At 43.1% G+C, this 17,066-nt stretch overlaps 1 protein-coding gene across 2 annotated transcripts; it reads left to right on the top strand.

Moving 5' to 3' along the window:
• Positions 1–1,503: 1,503 nt before the first annotated feature.
• On the top strand, positions 1,504–16,484 carry OTUB1 (OTU deubiquitinase, ubiquitin aldehyde binding 1). Of its 2 annotated transcripts, none has more exons than XM_060687989.2 (7): positions 1,504–1,814; positions 8,158–8,219; positions 10,503–10,601; positions 13,681–13,799; positions 13,932–14,016; positions 14,660–14,854; positions 15,962–16,484. In XM_060687989.2, the coding sequence occupies exons 1-7, from the start codon at positions 1,670–1,672 to the stop codon at positions 16,157–16,159; spliced, it is 903 nt and encodes a 300-aa protein (XP_060543972.2). In that variant the 5' UTR covers positions 1,504–1,669; the 3' UTR covers positions 16,160–16,484. The 2 variants fall into 2 exon arrangements, with proteins under 2 accessions (XP_060543972.2, XP_060543970.2); XM_060687987.2 differs by lacking the exon at positions 1,504–1,814 and adding an exon at positions 7,360–7,581.
• The last annotated feature ends 582 nt before the right edge of the window (positions 16,485–17,066 follow it).

The raw sequence follows: 17,066 nt of genomic DNA, 5'->3' as shown, positions 1-17,066 counted from the left end.
ACAGAGCCTTTGCATTTCCATGGCACGGAGAGAGCTTTTGGTCCCTGTTGTTGCTGCCCAGCATTCAGTGCCATACAGTGCAACCGGGCGGATGGTTGTCTTTTAAATCTTTTAAGATTTAAGACGGGTTGGCATTCGTCTGTCACATACCACACCGGTGAGTTCTCGCCAATGCATCCAGGCTGCATTCACCCTTGCTTGCACTTTGCCATTGATGTCGCCATTGCCTTGGAGGTGGGATCCCAGATACTGAAAAATGCCCACCTTCTTTTCGATTTTCTTCATTGATTTGAAGCTTTCCAAGGGGTGTTGACCGTCTCTTTAAGTATTATTCTATTGTTTGCAGGAATTTGGAGGGTTGGTCTTAAATCAAAAGCCCCTTTATTAAGGGATAAAGGGCAGATAAGTAAAATTATCTGCCACAATGTCCTGACTGTCAATGACTCCTTCAGCTTCAAGTTCATCCACAACAATACATGAGCAAACAATAGATACAAACTCAAGGTAAACAGCTCCAAACTCAATTGCAGAAAATACGACTTCAGCAACAGAGTGGTCAATGCCTGGAATGCACTATCTGACTCTGGTTTCTTCCCCAAACCCCCAAAACTTTAACTTTAGACTGTCTACTGTCGACCTCACCCCATTCCTAAGAGGTTTGTAAGGGGCGTGCATACGCGCACCAGTGTGCCTAGCATCCAGGGGTGAAATCCAGCAGGTTCTAGAGAATTTCTAGTGGAAATTTTGAGTAGTTGGGAGAACCGGCAAATACCACCTCTGGCTGGCCCCCGAGTGGGGTGGGAATGGGGGTTTTGCAATATCCTACCCTTGCCACGCCCACCGAACCGGTAGGGAAAAATTTTGAATTTCACCCCTGCTACCATCCCTGGCCCAATATTCCTTTTTACTCTTACTCTTTTCATGTATTCAAATTATGTTTATATTTTTACTTGTTATCTTATATATGCTTGACAAAATAAATAAATGCTTTGGGAGGGTTGCTGCAGGGAAGGCTGCTTTAAATATATTCTATCTATCTATCTATCTATCTATCTATCTATCCATGCATCCATGCATCCATCCATCTTTATCATCTTTATCTATTTATCCCTCCCTCCCTCCCATCCATTCTATCTATCTACCTATCATCTATCATCCATCTATTGATCATCTATCTACCTCTATCATCTATTTATATGTCTATCTATCTATCTATCTATCTATCTATCTATCTATCTATCTATCTAATATTATATAGAAATATATATATTTCTATATATATTAATAATTTCTATAATATATATAATATATAATATATAATATAATATAATATATAATATCTCCTGCAGCGCCTTTTCCCTGTTGGCAAAATCAGCCTTGGAGGCCTTTGGCTGGGGAAAGGGAGCACGTGGGGGGCGTGGCCAGGAAGTGACGTCAGCGCCGGAGCGCACGTGCGGCCCGTGTTGTGATGGCCTCACAAAAGCGCCGGCATGGCGACCCCTCCCCCTCATTGTGGGGAGGGGGAGGAGGAGGAGTGGGGTAGGCCAGTCAGCCGGTGGGCGGGGCGGAGGAGCCCCCTTTCCTTTTTTTCCCTCGGCGCTTCCTTAACGCATCGCCCCGGGATGTCGCCGAGGGGGCAGCAGCAGCAGCAGCAGCGGCGGCGGTTGCCATGGAAAGAGGAGGCGGCCTAAGCGCTTCCGGGGCGCCGCCCGCCTCCGACCCGGAAGCGCCTCCTCCCTGCAGGGTTGCCAGCGGGAAGATGGCGGCGGAGGAGCCTCAACAACAGCCGGAGCCCGTCGGAGGGGACACGGACGGTAAGGGAAACGGGGGGGTCTGCGTCGGGTGGGTGGGGGCGCGCGTCGGGGGTCGGGAACTGGGGCGAAGGCCCCTCCCGGCTGGGAGGCCGCGTTAGTCTTGAGGGGGGGAGAAGGAGGAACCCCCCCTTCCCCTCAGCAGGAGGTCTTCCCCCTCCTCCTCCTCCCTCCCCCCCGCCCGTTCAGCTCGGTCTCCTTGGCAACGGCGCGCTCGGCTAGGGAGGGGCTTCGGTCTCCTTGGAAACGGCCCACCCTTTCCCCCCCACCCCACCCCACCCCGTCCCCGCGCGCCTCAGCCCGTCGCCATGGAAACGCCCCGCCCGGGCACACCTGGCGAGGAAGGAAGGGGCTCCCATCCGCCCCCCACCCCCCCATCGCCCCGCTGGGGATGATGGGCGCTGAGGAAGGCCGTGGTGGTGATGGAGGCGTCGCCTTCCCGGTTGCAGCCTGGTGGTGGTACTGATGTTGTTCCCTAGTTGGGTCAGGAGACGTCTGCAAGGAAGGAAACACCCCAAAAGCTCAGAGAGCCCCCAAGGCCACCCTAGTTTCCTTCCTCCTCCTCCTCCTCCTCCATTCCCTGATGGTGTTCCCTAGTCTGGTAATGAAACGTCTGCATGGAAAGAAGCGAGCTCTCAGAGCCCCAAAGACACACGCACACACCCCAGTAAACCCCTGAGGTATAAATATTCTCTTCCACCCACTTTATATACAAGTGGGTGAATAGAGAGAGCAAAGCCCCACTCCCACCCAGCACTGATGATGTTCCCTAGTTGGGTCATGAGACGTCTGCAAGGAAACCACCCAGCTCAGAGAGCACCAAGGCCACCGTAGTCTCCTTCCTCCTCCTCTTCCACTCCCTGATGGTGTTCCCTAGTCTGGTAATGAAATGTCTGCATGAAAACAAGCAAGCTCAAGAGAGCACCAAGGCCATCATAGTCTTCTTCCTCCTCCCCTTCCTCCTCCTCATGTTACCTAGCCTGGTAATGAAACGTCTGCATGAAAACAAGCAAGCTCAGAGAGCCCCAAGGATCCCTCAATCCAACCCTGAGCTACAAATAATCTCTTTTATCAGTACTCGTATTTATACATTTCAGAAAGGCTAACAGGTGATGTGATCATACATATTCATAGGAAAACAAGCCTGTTCAGAAGGAGTCCTCATTTCAACCCTGAGCTGCAAATATTCTCCTTTATAGGCCTAAACTTGGCTCAGGGGCGATGCATCTGGTTTTAAGTGGGTTCCCCCAGCTTGTCCCTTTCCTTATGGAATGAGTCTACAGAATAACAAGAGTTGTGGAAGGGACCTTGGAGGTCTTCTAGTCCAACCCCCTGCTCGAGCAGGAGATCTTATAATATACCATTTTGGACAAATGGCTGTCCAATCTCTTCTTGAAAACCTCCAGTGCATCCAGAACTCCAGGAATCTGGGGACGTGTACAATTTGCTTGAAAATCTGCCTTTATCCGCCTTTACACTATTTGCTCAAGTTGGCTCCATCTAACCTCGGTTTGTTCCTTTTGAGGCTGGGCATTATTCTCCCTTGCTGTTGGTCCCCAAATATTAGGGGGATAAAACTTAGCCCCATTGTTCGATTTTGCTCCCTTGAAATAACTTGCAAACTAAATGTTCCTTTTCTTTTTCTGATTCTAACCCTCCCTAAAACGTGTGGCGCTCATTTGCTGTCCGATATATTGCGTGAATCAGACTTACGTGGAAACTGCACTTGTTTTAACAGGTTCTGCGTTTGGGGCACCGCTTGATGATGTGATCTGCTTTTTAGATTTTGAATGTGTTAAATGAATGAAAGGAGTGTGTTTCGTGGACTGTGTGTTTTGAGCTTAAGTCTCAGGGTTGAAAAACACGGCTGTGGGTTAATAACGGTCAGGTTTATTTCAGGTTCTAGGCACTCTGATTAAATCAGGATTTGTTTTATTTGCTCAGGTATAGCATGTTACCTGAATAGAGCCAGAGGATTAGCATGTTGTGTGAAAACGCCCAGGAATATATTTTCCTTTTTATCTTCCTCATCTGTTTTTTCTTCATATTCCTCACACTTCAAATTATATTTTTCCCTCCAGACTCTGGTTTTTGTTAAAGCATTTTTCAAAAATGTAATCTTTTCATTCAAAGTGTGTATAAGTGATCACTTTTGTCTCTGAATTGTTGGGCTGCAAGCAACATAAGGTTACCTTATCAGACAATCTCTATGTTATAGATTGCAATTTGTGTAGAACAGGGGTCAGCAACCTGCGGCTCTGGAGCCGCATGTGGCTCTTTCACCCCTCTGCTGCGGCTCCCTGTCACTCAAAATATGCGTCACACCCTCCAATGTGCAACACCCGCCGGCACGCAATTTATTGAGCTTTTCAACCCCCGGTAGGCCAACCATGGATAAATCCAAGAAAAGAAAAGTTTCAGAAGAAAACAGAACATTTAATTTAACTACATAGGCTAGTTTTGTGGCCGCTCAAGAAATTGTCAGGCACGGGAAGGGTTTTTGTGGCTCCCGGTGTTTTCTTTTCTGTGGGAAACAGGTCCAAATGGCTCTTTTGAGTGTTTAAGGTTGCAGACCCCTGGTGTAGAATAATAGGAGTAAGTTTGGGGGAGTGGAGTGGAACTGAACTTGTGTTTGTAACATTCTGGCCAAAATCTGGCAGGCTAGTCCATTTCTGTCTTTACTATAAATGCATGCTTAAACTGAGCTTAAATTCCCCATGTTTTCAATATTTATAAAAAGCATTCTGTGGAAACCTTGAGTCAAAGATCAATAACTGTGCTAGGTGGAAAATTGGGACTTGAAATATAAGAGGAATAAATGGTAAAATAATACAAAATAATAGAGTTGGAATCTACGGACCTAAAAAGTCTTCTAAGGCAGCCTCCTGCTGAAGCAGGAGACCCTATAACTATAATATATAGTGAAATGGATGGAATAAAAATAGGCAACAATATAATAGATCTGAATGACGATGATTTAAGTCTTGTGTGGAGTTGATGAATACATGTTAGCAAAGCAGGCGTTGATATAATTACAAACGAAAGTGTTGATATATAAACAGATGAATTGTTGTCACTGATTAGGGACGCTGGGAAAACTTGTACAACATTCTGAATGATTGTGATCCAGGGAAAATTATTGGGAAGAAATGAATAGGTTGGCTCTTCAATACATCTATGGATAAATGTATAAGAAATTTGAGAAATCTGAGAAAAGCGCTGATTGCGATGTGAACGTGTTTCCTTTGGTGTGCAGATCAGTGTTGCCTTATTGGCTGATTTTGCAGGAAACGTTAAGATTGTGAAACGGAAGAAGAAATGTGGAACTGAAAGTTAAGGTAACGAAGAGCCAAGGTAGTTAATGTCTGAAGGGAAAAACAGAGCGAACAATGGAACGTTCTACATAAGTGGCGAAAAGCCAGAAGAAATAAATGAATTTGGGTGCCTTGGACATTTTATGAAAGAGAAATAGAGACGTTTTCAGAGATTGTTTGCTGTCTAGAGTTAGTGGTGACTATACCAATTGAATGAATGAAAATGAATGAATGAATGATGCAAAAGCCGAGAGAGAAAATCAGTGGTTATTACTGTTTATTAAGAGGATTAATGCAGGATTAATCCCAACCATAGCAACTTTTAAGATGCGTGGATTTAAAGACACGCTGGCTGGGGAATTCTGGGAGTTGAAGTCCGCACGTCTTAAAGTCACCAGGTTGGGAAACCCTGTCTTTAGTGTTTGTTGAAGGATGAAAAGGTATCGTGTGTGTTTTTTTGCTGACTTCCTTTCCAGAAATCAGAGTTGATATATATCAGGAGAAACATCCAGAGCAAGTTGAATACAAGGGAGGCATTTAGAAAAACTTGCATTAAAATAAAAAAATATGTAAGTGGTTGTGTGAATGTACTGCAAGGAGGGAGTGCCTGAGATGCCCAGAAGGAGAGAGCCGATAAAGCAATTTATGCAGTGCGGGGAAGACTGCAATATTTGGTAAGGGCAGAAGGGATGCTGCTAATTTAAGTTTGATCCTCTCTTTCCTTTATCTCAGACTTTCAATTCCTCTTCTTTACTACTACGTACAGGTTTTTCCTGTGCTTTGCATAAAGTTACTTAGCCCCAGAGTGTGATGAGTATGTATTCGATTAAAGTTTTATGTATCAGCTGCCTGGGCTGGCAGCTGCTGCCTGGTAATTTGCCAATTTAGTTGTTAAAAAGTAAAATCTGAGTTGGGCTCAAATCTGGATGACCTCATGTTGTTTTCTTGGCAATAGGATAGAAGTGGTCTGCCATTAGATTTTCTCTCTCTCTCTTTCTCTCTTTCTCTCATTTAAGGACTAATCTGAGCCCCGGCAAGGTCAGACGGTCCCATCTGCATTGTGTTTTTAAGTGATCTAATCAATGGAAATTAAGTAATTTTCTGCAAATGTCCGTGTTAGGGGAACCTCTCTGCCTGCTCTTGAACTGGCTTTAATAGAAAGGAGCACAGGAACTCCGTGTTACGTGGCCGGCCGGCTGTTTTCGTTCCAGTTTGTCTGGAACGAATCTGATTTCCTCCAGAATGAATTATGAGAAAGTTGGAGCTAATCATCTGGAAGGCTCTGTTGATAAATAAAAATTACAGGCAGTCCTCCACTTGTGACCACAATGGAGCCCAACATTTCTGTTGTCGAGCGAGACGTTTGGGAAGCGAGTTTTGCTCCATTTGACGGCCTTTCTTGCCTCCGTTGTTAAGTGAGTGACTGCAGTTGATAGTTAGTAACCCGGCTGTTAAGTGAATCTGGCTTCCCCGTTGAATTGGCCTGTCAGAAGGTTGCAAAAGGAGAACACATTTCCCCGGGACGCTGCAACCGTCATAAATAGGAGACAGTTGTTAAGCAGCTGAATTTTGATCACCTGACTCTGCAAAGATGGTAACTGTGGAAAAAAAACGGTCATAAGCCTCTTTTTTTTTCAGTGCCTTTGTAACTTTGAACGGACACTAAACAAATTGTTGCAAGTCAAGGACTGCCTGTATTTTTGCTTTCTAATCGGTTCCGTCGATTAGCAGTGGAACCGGACAGACGAGAAGCAAAACGTCTTCAAGGAAAAAAAAACCTTTTGCCTTTTGAAAAAAAGCACCTTGGGGGAGATATTTTCATTCACTTATTTATTCCCCCCCCCCCAATTTTCTCTGTCCTACTTTGCTCAGGAATAGCTAGCGCCTCCCCCCTTCTTAACTGAGGCCTTGCACGTTCCTCCTGTCCTTGGAGAATTATTATAATAATTATTATTTTTAAAAAGAAGCCTCTTTAACTGATGAATCTGGATCGAGCGTCCTCGGGCCCAAGGTTTTGGTGGCAAGGCCACTCGGCTGTGAACCTGCAGTTCAGTCCGGCTCGCAGGAGGGGAAAAAGAGATGCAGTCGTGTCTCATCTGCTTCACTGCAGTAGCATCCCAGCAGTCGCAACACGGAATGGCCCCAGATCAGGTTTCATGGTTTTCTGCAGCCTTGGCAGCTGCTGCGGGTGTGTAAATGGTGCCAGGGGGGGGGAAAAGCCTTAAGAACAGTTGCAAAGCAAGATCCTCCAGCAAGCAGGTTGGGAGTGGCAGGCTTTGGGCTTCGAGGGCAGCGGAGTCCAGGGTTCCCGATGGAGCCCACCCTGATGCCAGGCCCCGAAAGGGGGGCCGCGAGGAGGGCTTTTTACCCGAGGCAGTGCCTCCTCTTTGCCACTTGCGCATCGCTAGGAGCCCAGTGTCGCGGAGGGGGCTGCAGCCTCAGGAGCTGTAGGAAAGGTGGGGTGGATATTTTGCATATAATTGCTGCTTTTTTTTTTTTTAAATCTCTTCGAGTTTGGGGGAAGCCAGATTCGGCCCTGGAAAGCTGATCTGTGTTCTTTGAAATAATGGCCTATTAAAAAAATTGTTAATTTTTGGAAGATGTAATAGTGCCTCGGATGTAAAGCCTGAGACGAAAATGAAAGTCCAGCATCCCGTTTTTACACAATTCCCATTAAGGGAGCGTTTTGATTTCTTCTTTTGCAAAATCAATCAATCAATCAATAATATATTGCCTTTTGACATTTTTGCTGTGAGTTTCTTAATTTTTTTCTTAATTTTTTTTTTTGGACAACTCAATTTTAGCTCAGGCAGACCTGTTAAACCCCCTGGCCTCGCTTGCCTCTTGGATATTGGCATGGCAAGCCAGCAACACATCTGGAAAGGGCCAAGATTTAGAGAGAGCTTCTGGAACGACATCTGTTTATTTTCTCTCTCTCCCTCTCTTAACCTCAGCGCAGGGGGGAGGATGGTAAATCATCAGAATCATCCGGAGTTTGTTTCTCAAGACGTTTTCGTTCTCTTCAATTTCAGGAGTGAATTGCTTGGCCTACGATGAAGCCATAATGGCCCAACAGGACCGCATTCAGCAGGAGGTGAGCTACTGGGTCTTCGGCTTCAGAGCCCTGGGGGGGGACATCCCACCACCCCCCCAAAAAATTATACGTTATTTGTAGACATGCTTCAAGCTAAAGTTGAGAGATTCCTCTGCCTTGTCTTCCTTGAACCTCTCTTGAGGTCCTGCATAATTTCCTAAGATTATCCCCACCATCACCCTGAACCACTCAAGGGATACAGGTAGTCCTTGACTTAGGACCAATCACTCAGCAACGGTTCAAAGTTGCAACAGACCCAGAAGAGCCTTGGTAGTACAGTGGTCTAAAGCACCCTGCTATTAAGACCAGCTGCCTGCAATTACTGCAGGGTTCGAATCTCGCCAAGGCTCAAGGTTGACTCAGCCTTCCATCCTTTCTAAGGTAGGTAAAATGAGGACCCAGATTATGGGGGCAATAAGCTGACTTTGTATAAATATACAAAAGGATGAAGGCTATTGCTTAACGCACTGTAAGCCGCCCTGAGTCTCCGGAGAAGGGCGGCATATAAATCAATTTTTTTTTTAAAAAAAAGATAATCACGGCCCGATTCTGAAGTTACGATTCCCCCCCCCCCAAATTTACAGCCGTTTGCTGTGTGTACATCTGTTTCTTGGCAACAATGCTGAACGATGGGTTCATTTAACAAGCACGGTCGTCGCTTAACCATGGTGACCCACTTAACGACCGCTGCAAAACCTCTCAGCAATTACAGACTGGATAAATTTAACGGAGGAGAAGATATTGAATATTGAAGGATATGGTTTGGTCTACGGCTGGCATGCTTATTTAGTCTATGACAAGAAAGTAGATAAGGCTTTTAAAAGTCATATATTAAGAAATTCTCTATTGCGGGTCTGGAAAAAGTACAAATATAAATTAAGTGATAAGTTACCAATATGGACAGTACCCAGACACGCGATAGAGAATATAAACTTAGAGCAAAAGCAAGGTAAGATTACATATAAGGAACTTCTTTATAAGGAAGGAGTCAGATTACAATTAAAACCAATGGAGCAATTAAGAGAAGAAGGAATTATTAGGACATGGTTTCAGTATGGACAGCTGCAGGCCAGAGGGAGAGAAGATCAAAAAATTGGTATTTTTGATCTCGTTTGATAAAGCAAACCAGATAAAGGTCAAATGCATATAAAAAGGTTGTATAATGCACTAGTGGAAATAGATTCAGAAACAAAGTTAGTCAAGGACTGTATGATAAAATGGGCATAAAACGTAGGTGAACCAATAATGATGGAAACATGGGAAAAGATATGAGTCAGAAATGTAAGATTTACACAAGCACAAAATCTAGGAGAATTTTTATAAAATGTTTTATAGATGGCATTTAGACCCAAAAAAATTAGCCTGTATGTATCCAAATTTACAACCTAAGTGTTGGCGATGTGAGTGTAAAGATGCTACATATTTTCATATATGGTGGACATGTAAAAAAAATTAAGGCTTTTTGGATAAAAATATGGTGGGTTATTCAAAACATTTTAAAGAAAAAAATTAAATTTACACCAGAGTTCTTTTTGTTGGGAATAGTCATGGATTGTACTGTAATAGAGACTAAGTTGGTTTTGAACTTAATAACCTGGTGGCACAGTACTGGAAGAAGGAAGATCCACCCACCACTGAGGAATGGACATTAAAAGTTGTGCACTTGGCAGAAATGGCGAAAATTTCATCCTTTCTTAAAGTCCATTCAAATGAAAGATATATATCGGAATGGAGAAGATGGATCGATTACATACAGAAGAAGCATCCGAATAAGAAGATTCATATAGCATATGAATGAAATAATATTAAGTAGTTTATGTTTGTTTTTTCTGAGTTATAAGGAGTTAAGGATCTAGGGAGAATATGAAATGTAACAATTTGTTAGCATATTCTAGCTTTTGATTTGGGAATGCTATACCCTGTGCTTGTTCTGGGAAGTCTAGGGAGGGGGGGAGGGGGGGAGGAGGGAAAGGGGAGGGAGGGGGGAAGGGTGGGGGGGTGAAAATGTTTGTACTTTCTATAAAACTTTTCAATAATAATAAAAAAAACGACCGCTGCAAAACCAACCAACCAACCAACCAACCAACCGGTGTTAAGTTGAGAACAGCCTTTATGGAGCGTTTCTCAATTTACATGACGATCAATGTGTCTGGATGATCTCTTGTTTGCAATGTCTGTGGGCATTTGGGGGGTGGAATAGCTCGTCGGAGATGGACAGAGGCTGGTACTGTTTCCGTTGCCGCGCTGGGTGGCTGGGGGTTGATTCCGTCTGTTTCTTTCAAGATTGCTGTCCAGAACCCTTTAGTCTCAGAAAGGATGGACCTGACCGTCCTGTATAAGGAGTATGCTGACGATGACCATATATACCAGCAGAAGATCAAGGTGAGAGTCACCCAGCGGTGAGATCCAGCAGGTTCTGAAGAACCGGTAGTGGAAATTTTGAGTAGTTGGGAGAACTGGCAAATATCACCTCTGGCTGGCCCCAGAGTGGGGAGGGAGTGGGGATTTTGCAGTATCCTTCCCCTGCCATGCCCACCAAGCCACACCACGCCCACAGAACCGGTAGTAAAAAAAATTTGAATTTCACCACTGGAGTCACCTGTAGCTGACTCTATGCAGGGCGTGATGAAGTAGTCGGAGCATCTTGTGCCGGAGAAAAATCTCAAGTTAGGTTGGTTGTTTAACTAGAGGAGAGGGAGGGGATGGGGGGGGGGAGAGGGAGTGTGTCTCTCCAAACTTAAAAGTCTTAAAGGAGCTAAGTTCGGAGAGACCCCTGAGATAGACCTGAGCTCAAAGAAGAATAGAATAGAATAGAATAGAATAGAATAGAATAGAATAGAATAGAATAGAATAGAATAGAATAGAATAGAATAGAATAGAATAGAATAGAATAGAAATAGAAATAGAAATAGAAATAGAAATAGAAATAGAAATAGAAATAGAAATAATAGAAATAGAAAATAGAATAGAATAGAATTAATAGAAATAGAAAAGAATAGAATAGAATAGAATAGAAATAATAGAAATAGAAAAGAATAGAATAGAAATAATAGAAATAGAAATAGAAAAGAATAGAATAGAAATAATAGAAATAGAATAGAATAGAAATAATAGAAATAGAAAAGAATAGAATAGAATAGAAATAATAGAAATAGAATAGAATAGAATAGAAATTATAGAAATAGAAAAGAATAGAATAGAAATTATAGAAATAGAAAAGAATAGAATAGAAATAATAGAAATAGAATAGAAATAATAGAAATAATAGAAATAGAAAAGAATAGAATAGAATAGAGAATAGAATAGAATAGAAATAATAGAAATAGAATAGAATAGAAATAATAGAAATAGAAATAGAATAGAATAGAAATAATAGAAATAATAGAAATAGAAATAGAATAGAATAGAATAGTACTAATAGAAATAGAAATAGAAAAGAATAGAATAGAAATAATAGAAATAGAATAGAAATAATAGAAATAATAGAAATAGAAATAGAAAAGAATAGAATAGAATAGAAATAATAGGAATAGGAATAGAATAGAATAGAAATTATAGAAATAATAGAAATAGAATAGAAATAATAGAAATAGAATAGAAATAATAGAAATAGAAATAGAAAAGAATAGAATGGAAATAATAGAAATAGAAAAGAATAGAATGGAAATAATAGAAATAGAATAGAAATAATAGAAATAATAGAAATAGAAAAGAATAGAATAGAATAGAATAGAAATAATAGAAATAGAAAAGAATAGAATAGAATAGAATAGAAATAATAGAAATAGAAATAGAAAGAAGAGAATAGAAATAATAGAAATAGAAAAGAATAGAATGGAAATAATAGAAATAGAATAGAAATAATAGAAATAGAATAGAATAGAATAGAAATAATAGAAATAGAAATAGAAAAGAATAGAATAGAAATAATAGAAATAGAAAAGAATAGAAATAATAGAAATAGAAATAGAATAGAATAGAATAGTACTAATAGAAATAGAAATAGAAATAGAATAGAATAGAAATAATAGAAATAGAAATAGAAAAGAATAGAATAGAAATAATAGAAAAGAATAGAATAGAATAGAATAGAAATAATAGAAATAGAAATAGAATAGAAAGAATAGAAAGAATAGAAATAGAAATAGAAAGAATAGAATAGAAATAATAGAAATAGAAATAGAATAGAATAGAAATAATAGAAATAGAAATAGAAATAGAATAGAATAGAAGTAATAGAAATAGAAATAGAAAAGAATAGAATAGAAATAATAGAAATAGAATAGAAATAATAGAAATAATAGAAATAGAAGAATAGAATAGAATAGAATAGAAATAATAGGAATAGGAATAGAATAGAATAGAAATTATAGAAATAATAGAAATAGAATAGAAATAATAGAAATAGAATAGAATAGAAATAATAGAAATAGAAATAGAAAAGAATAGAATGGAAATAATAGAAATAGAAAAGAATAGAATAGAAATAGAAAAGAATAGAATAGAATAGAATAGAAATAATAGAAATAGAATAGAAATAATAGAAATAATAGAAATAGAAAAGAATAGAATGGAAATAATAGAAATAGAATAGAAATAATAGAAATAATAGAAATAGAAAAGAATAGAATAGAATAGAAATAATAGAAATAGAATAGAATAGAAATAATAGAAATAGAATAGAATATAATAGAAATAATAGAAATAGAATAGAATAGAATAGAATAGAAATAATAGAAATAGAATAGAATAGAATAGAAATTATAGTAATAGGAATAGAATAGAATAGAATAGAAATTATAGAAATTATAGAAATAGAATAGAATAGAATTATAATAGAATTATAATAGGGAATGACTAGCACAGGGATCAGCAACCTGCAGCTCTGGAGCTGCATGTGGCTCTTTCACCCCTCTGCTGCGGCTCCCTGTCACTCAAAATATCCATCACTACCACCAATGTGCGACACCTGCCAGCACACGATTTATTGAGCTTTTTGACCCCCGGTAGGCCAACCACGGATAAATCCAAGAAAAGAAAAGTTTCAGAAGAAAACAGAACATTTAATTCAACTACATATGCTAGTTTTGTGGCCGCTCAAGAAATAAGTCAGGCCCGGGAAGGGTTTTTGTGGCTCCCGGTGTTTTCTTTTCTGTGGGAAACGGGGTCCAAATGGCTCTTTTTGAGTGTTTAAGGTTACAGACCCCTGCACTAGCACATATGTGCAAAGGGAACCTTTACCTTTTTATAATAGAATAGAACAGAATAATGAATAGACCAGAACAAAAAAGAACAGAATAGAATATAGAGAATGAATAGAGAATAGAATATAGAATTAGAATTATTAGAATTGGAATGGAATGGAATATTGGGAGGAGCCTTGGAGGTCTAGTCCAACCCCCTGCTTAGGCAGGAAACCCTGGAGATGTTGAGGTCCTTCTCCACTCTTCTTCCGGCCCAGGATCTGCTGAAGAAGTATTCATACATTCGCAAAACGAGGCCGGATGGGAACTGCTTCTACCGAGCGTTTGGCTTTTCCCACCTGGAGGCTCTACTGGAGGACGGCAAGGAGCTGCAGCGGTAGGCTTGGGAATCCCCAGACGGGGAAGATGGGAAGGGGAGTCCCAGAGCACCCGAGACCAGTGGATTTTTAAGGCACCAGCCCAGTGCAGAAATTTACACTTTTTTGGGTGGGGGGGGGTTTCGTTTCAGCTTCAAAGAAATGGCAGCGAAAAGCAAAGAAGTGCTTGTTTCCCAGGGCTTCACGGAATTCACCATTGAGGATTTCCATAATACGGTAAGGCCTGGTGGTCCTGCATCCCTGGCCTTCGAAGGCCACCGCCATCCAGGCTGGCTTGGGGGTGATGGGAGTCGTGGTCTAAAACCCAGCGGAGGGAGGGGGGCGGTCTCCAAACTTGGCAACTTCGAAGACTTTGTGAACCTCATCTCCGTCATGATCGCAATTCAGGCGCTCGGCCACCGGTTCGTATTTATGACGGCCGCGGCGTCCCGGGGCACATGTGGATCCCTCTTTTTGCGACCTTCCAAGGAGCAAAGTCTCAATGGGCAAAAGGAAGATCCACTGGGTCACTAATGTAACCATTTCGCTTAACTGTGGCGAGAAAGGTCGTTAAATGGGGCAAAGCTCACCGAACCAACCGTCCCGCCTTAGCAACAGAAATTCGGGGGCTCCATTGTGGGCGTAAAATGAGGACTACCTGTATAGAATAGAATTCTTTATTGGCCAAATGTGATTGGACACATAAGGAATTTGTCTTTGGTACATATAGGATGTTCGGAGGGTATATAAAAAAGATCTTTTGGGGGGGGGATTTGGGAATGGACAGATGAGAGGCAGGAAGGAGAAAGTCTGGGAATTGGGGGGGGGGAAATGTTCCTTCGTTGTGCTCCCCTCAAATTTCTCCTTTGACTCCCTGCAGTTCATGGACCTGATAGAGCAAGTGGAGAAACAAACCACGGTCGGGGAGCTGTTGAACTCCTTCAACGACCAGAGCACCTCAGATTACCTTGTCGTCTACTTACGGCTGCTGACGTCCGGCTACTTGCAACGAGAGAACAAGTTTTTCGAGCACTTCATCGAGGGAGGACGGAGCATAAAGGAGTTTTGCCAGCAGGTCAGGGGTGGGGGTGCCGGCGAGAGGGTGCCGGGGGAGGGGGGGGATCGAAAAGGAAATGAGTAATTTGGGGCTGGAGGGGGGAGAGCGGGAAAGCAGAGCCCAGGCCAGCCCCCCTTAGCAGTTTGAGAGCCCTTAGGCTGCTCTTCCGATTTAATCTGCAGCCTTTGTTGTGAATGGAGTTTCTAGTCCTCGTGATAACATGGAAGAGCCGTGTTTGCTCACGGACTTCGAACAGCCTTGGAGGGAGTAATGATTTCAAACGAGGTCAAACTGAAACACTGGCTATTGGTTGGCCTCGAAAAAGTTTTTCTCAGCTTTGGCGGCTTTAAGGTAGGTGGACGTCAACTCCCAGAGTTGACGTCAACTCCGGGAATTGACATCTACCCACCTTAAAGCCGCCAAAGCTGAGAAACACTGGCCTTAGGGGTAAGGATATGGCTGTGATGATCATAGATTATTGGCTGGAATTTCACAGTTGCAATGACACCATTTAGCAAGCATTCAGGACAGGGGGGAATGTTGGATCCAATGACGGGGTACCCCTCCTCCTCCTCGGACTGCACCAACACGGAAGAGTTGGGGAGAATGGTCCTTGCGTGGGGAAGGCCTGGCCCAAGTAGCCAGTAGCCAAAGACTCCCAAAACTTCAGGGCTTCCGCTGCCATCAGCTCCCCAACTCAAAAGGCCCTTGGGAAGGCATCGTGCAAATAAACCCAGAACCCCCCAGAGTGGGGATGATGGGAGGGACCACATTTAATCGTGGATGATGGGTCCAAGGTCAGGACTCTTCCTTCCACTTTGGTCCGAGAACCAGGCAGGATTCCGTGCGGCTCGGAGGGTAAAATGGGAAGCTGGTATTCCGAGGCTTCCACGGATCCAGCAAAGCTTTTGTGTTTGGTTTATAAAACTCAATAGGCCACCCATCTTACCTCAACGTTTCTAGTCCTCTTGAGGGCAAAAGAGCTCGGTCGCAGGCCTGGGTGGGCTCGGTGTGACTCGGTTGCAGGCCTGGTGCCCCTCTGCTTGGTGACTCAAACAAGCCTCTGTTCCACCCCATCCCACCCACCCCCCGGCCCCTCTCCCTCCCTCTCTCGGTCTTTTCCAGGAGGTGGAACCTATGTGCAAAGAGAGCGACCACATCCACATCATCGCCCTGGCTCAGGCCCTCAACGTCTCCATCCTGGTGGAGTACATGGATCGGGGCGAGGGCGGCACCACCAACCCCCACGTCTTCCCCGAAGGCTCGGAGCCCAACGTGTATCTACTCTACAGACCGGGACACTACGACATCCTGTATAAATAAAAGGGGGGGTGGGGTAGGAGCGAGGCAGGTGGCTGGTCGGCCAGCCCCCCCCCACACCCTTCCCCCCTTTCTCTCTCTTTCTCCCCTTCCCCCTTGCTGACACCCCCACCCACCCCCCAATGTCCCGGCGTTCCCCATCTCGCCCATGTTTTCCTTCCACCACCACCACCACCCCCAATCGCCGGGCAGCCTCGTCTGTGCTTGTAAATGGTGATCGTTCCCGCTGCCCATCTCGCTCACTTGGTTTGTTTATTATTATATATTTTTCCCTGCTTTTGTTGTTACACTCTTCTGTGTTTTATTAAAGGGGAGGCCGGTGAGACAACCTGTTTTTATTTTTTTTGGCTTCTCTCTTAAGTGTTTCTGGGATAGGAAGCCCCCTCTGCCCCTGCCGATGACGGAGGGCACAGGCCAGGGGCGAGATGCTCCTGGCTGAGACCAGTTCGGGCGAACCGGTAGCGATGGTGTCGCCCACCCGCCCGGTCATCGTTACTTCCTGGTTTTAACCAGGAAGTAACCAGTTTTTTACCCTCTGCACATGTGCAGAAAGGTTTGTGCATGCGCGGGGCGTGTGCACTTCCGAAGCGGTTCGGAAGGTAAGTAGATTTCACCCCTGGCACAGGCCCCTTAGGGCACACACCGAAAATCGTTTTGAAAAAACTTTGTCCTTGACAGGCTCCACGTAGTAAGATGCTAGTCCTCAAGCTTGGGAGGAAATAACTTTTAGCAGGGAAATGTATGGGGCAACACTCTGGATGGGGACCAGCCAGTTACCCCTTTTGTAGACATCAGTCTTTCTTGGATCCCCAATTCCTCATCAGTGCGTTCCTGAATTTAATTCAGATTTTTAAATCGAGCCTTTACTAGTGATTTAAATCGTGATTTCAATCAACTTGATTTAAATCAA

The sequence above is a fragment of the Pantherophis guttatus genome, chromosome 18 (genome assembly GCF_059756535.1).
Source record: "Pantherophis guttatus breed Tessera chromosome 18, ASM5975653v1, whole genome shotgun sequence".
Lineage (NCBI taxonomy): Eukaryota > Metazoa > Chordata > Lepidosauria > Squamata > Colubridae > Pantherophis > Pantherophis guttatus.
The sequence above is the reverse complement of the archived record's forward strand: the minus strand, read 5'-3'. Positions and strand labels throughout refer to the sequence as shown.